The sequence below is a fragment of the Pterocles gutturalis genome, unplaced genomic scaffold (assembly GCF_000699245.1).
Source record: "Pterocles gutturalis isolate BGI_N339 unplaced genomic scaffold, ASM69924v1 scaffold31649, whole genome shotgun sequence".
Classification (NCBI taxonomy): domain Eukaryota; kingdom Metazoa; phylum Chordata; class Aves; order Pterocliformes; family Pteroclidae; genus Pterocles; species Pterocles gutturalis.
Window position 1 is genome coordinate 5,534 of NW_010129153.1, and position 2,057 is coordinate 7,590.

At 61.1% G+C, this 2,057-nt stretch overlaps 1 protein-coding gene across 1 annotated transcript; it reads left to right on the forward strand.

Annotated features, from left to right (window-relative positions):
* Positions 1-526: 526 nt before the first annotated feature.
* On the forward strand, positions 527-1,511 carry MNX1 (motor neuron and pancreas homeobox 1; the record flags this gene model as incomplete). Its single annotated transcript, XM_010079863.1, is given in 3 exon segments — positions 527-610; positions 613-677; positions 1,206-1,511. Coding segments are annotated over 3 exon segments (455 nt in total), but the record flags the coding sequence as incomplete, so codon positions are not given.
* Positions 1,512-2,057: the final 546 nt, after the last annotated feature.

The window sequence follows — 2,057 nt, forward strand, 5'->3', positions numbered from 1 at the left end:
CTGCTCTGGCACTTTACTCCCAGCTGCAAACCTCTGGGTTTCATTGCCACTGTGGTGCTGGGAGAAGCAGTAAAAGCTGAACTCTGGGGGGACAATAAAGCCAGCAGAGAGGAGATAAGCGGGGATCAAACGCCACGCGGCAGCCACCCCACGCTGGACTCTCAAAGGTCCCTTTGTTCCCGCTGCCTCCTGGTTCAGCGCTGCATTGCCTTCAAGGGCTGCGGGCGAGATAGCGGGGCTCAGGGCTGCCCCGCCACCGCAGCCCCTGGCAGTTGGGCAGCCACCTGTGCAGCCCGGCAATAAAAAAGAGGATTAATTTCAGTCACAGGACTGATCCCAGTTGCACACTGAGGCCTGATAACATATCTGGCTGGTTCCTATCAGCCAGGCAATAAAGCCATTATTGGGGTGGGAGATGATGGAAGAGACACTTGCCTTCCTCCTCATCCCAGGCTTGCTGGGGTGACGTCCCCCACAGCCTCCAGCCCTGCTGTCCCCTCACCCCCTAATGCTGTCTGCTCCACAGCCGCCCCGCAGTCTGCCTTGATGGGGAAGTGCCGCCGGCCTCGCACAGCCTTCACCAGCCAGCAGCTCCTGGCGCGGGAGAACCCGTTAAGTACCTGTCCAGACCCAAGCGCTTTGAGGTGGCCACATCGCTGATGCTCACTGAGACACAGGTACCTGGGTCCTGGGGGGATGCAGCATAGCACCAGCTGGCTGCCAGGGAAGAAAGTCAAGGTCATGGGCAATGCTGATGCCCCTCACTTGTCTGCCACCAGCCCCACACCCCAGTGCCTGGATCAGCGCCCCTTTCCGGGACATCTTCTCCGGAGACCTGCCTGGTGGGCTCCAGGCTCTTCTCTTGTGAAGGGCGCCCCAGAAATACTGCTCTTCTTTTCACCCGGCACCCTCAGCTTGGGTTTCAGAGCCTTCTGATCCCTCGCCGCACTGTGGGATGGGGCTTTTTGTCCCTATGCATGTCCTTGGGCATCCTGCAGAGGCTGGGCAGGGGGAAGGGAGCATCCCCCCGGGTACCCCTTTCCCTGTGACAACCTCAGCCTCCCGGGGCAGACCTGCAGCACCACGGGATGCCCCACAACAAAGAGGTTTTGGAGGAGTCCTCCCTGCAGGGAAGGTGAGGGGGTGAGTGGGGACAGGATGGGGACAGGGGGACACACTCACCCCTGGGGGCTCTCCCTTGGCAGGTGAAGATCTGGTTCCAGAACCGCCGCATGAAGTGGAAGCGGAGCCGCAAAGCCAAGGAGCAGGGGGGTCAGGCGGAGGCCGAGAAGCAACGAGGGCTCAGCAAAGCCTGCGAGAAGCTTCTGCCCAGCGAGCCCCGGGGACAAGCTACTGAAAGCCCAGAGTTCATGGGGTGCAGCCCTGGCTCAGGCTTCCTGCACCACAGCACGGCCGAGATGGGCTACGGCCCGGACTCCTCCTGCTCAGGGGGCGAGGAGGAAGAGGACGAGATGGGTGCCACAGAAAGGAAGATCAGCTCTGTGTTGTGAAAGGCGGATGGAGCCGGCTAGGGAGAGGGGCCAGGCTGCAGTGTTGGGGGTGTCTTTGCTGGCAGACAAAGACTGTGCCTGGGCGGAGCAGGGGGGCTGCAGGGCACGTGCCCCCCTTTAACTTATGTGTGTTTGGATCCTATTTAACTTGTAACTATTTCTATGTGTGTATCTGTGGGGTCCCCACATCCCTCCCCTATAAAGCTGTTATCCGGATGCCTGTGCTCTTCCTTAGGGGACTGGAGGCTCTGCCCTCCTCCTGCCACTGCACTGCCCTGCCAGGGCCCCTGGGGAACTGGGTGGGGACAGCAGATATGCACAGCTGGCAGCCTGCCAGCACAACTGGAGGGGAGAGACCCTGGACTCTGCTTCAACTGCACACTGCCCCTTCCCTGCAGATAGGACAGTGCCTGGAGCAGCACATCCCTGGGTGGAGCCAGCTGCCCTTCCCCTTGCGGGCATGAAGTGCTGGGAAGGAGGGTGCCCAGGATGTGTGCCAGTCTGCCCTGCCTTCTCCTGCACCTGCAGCATCCCTGTGGGGTCTGT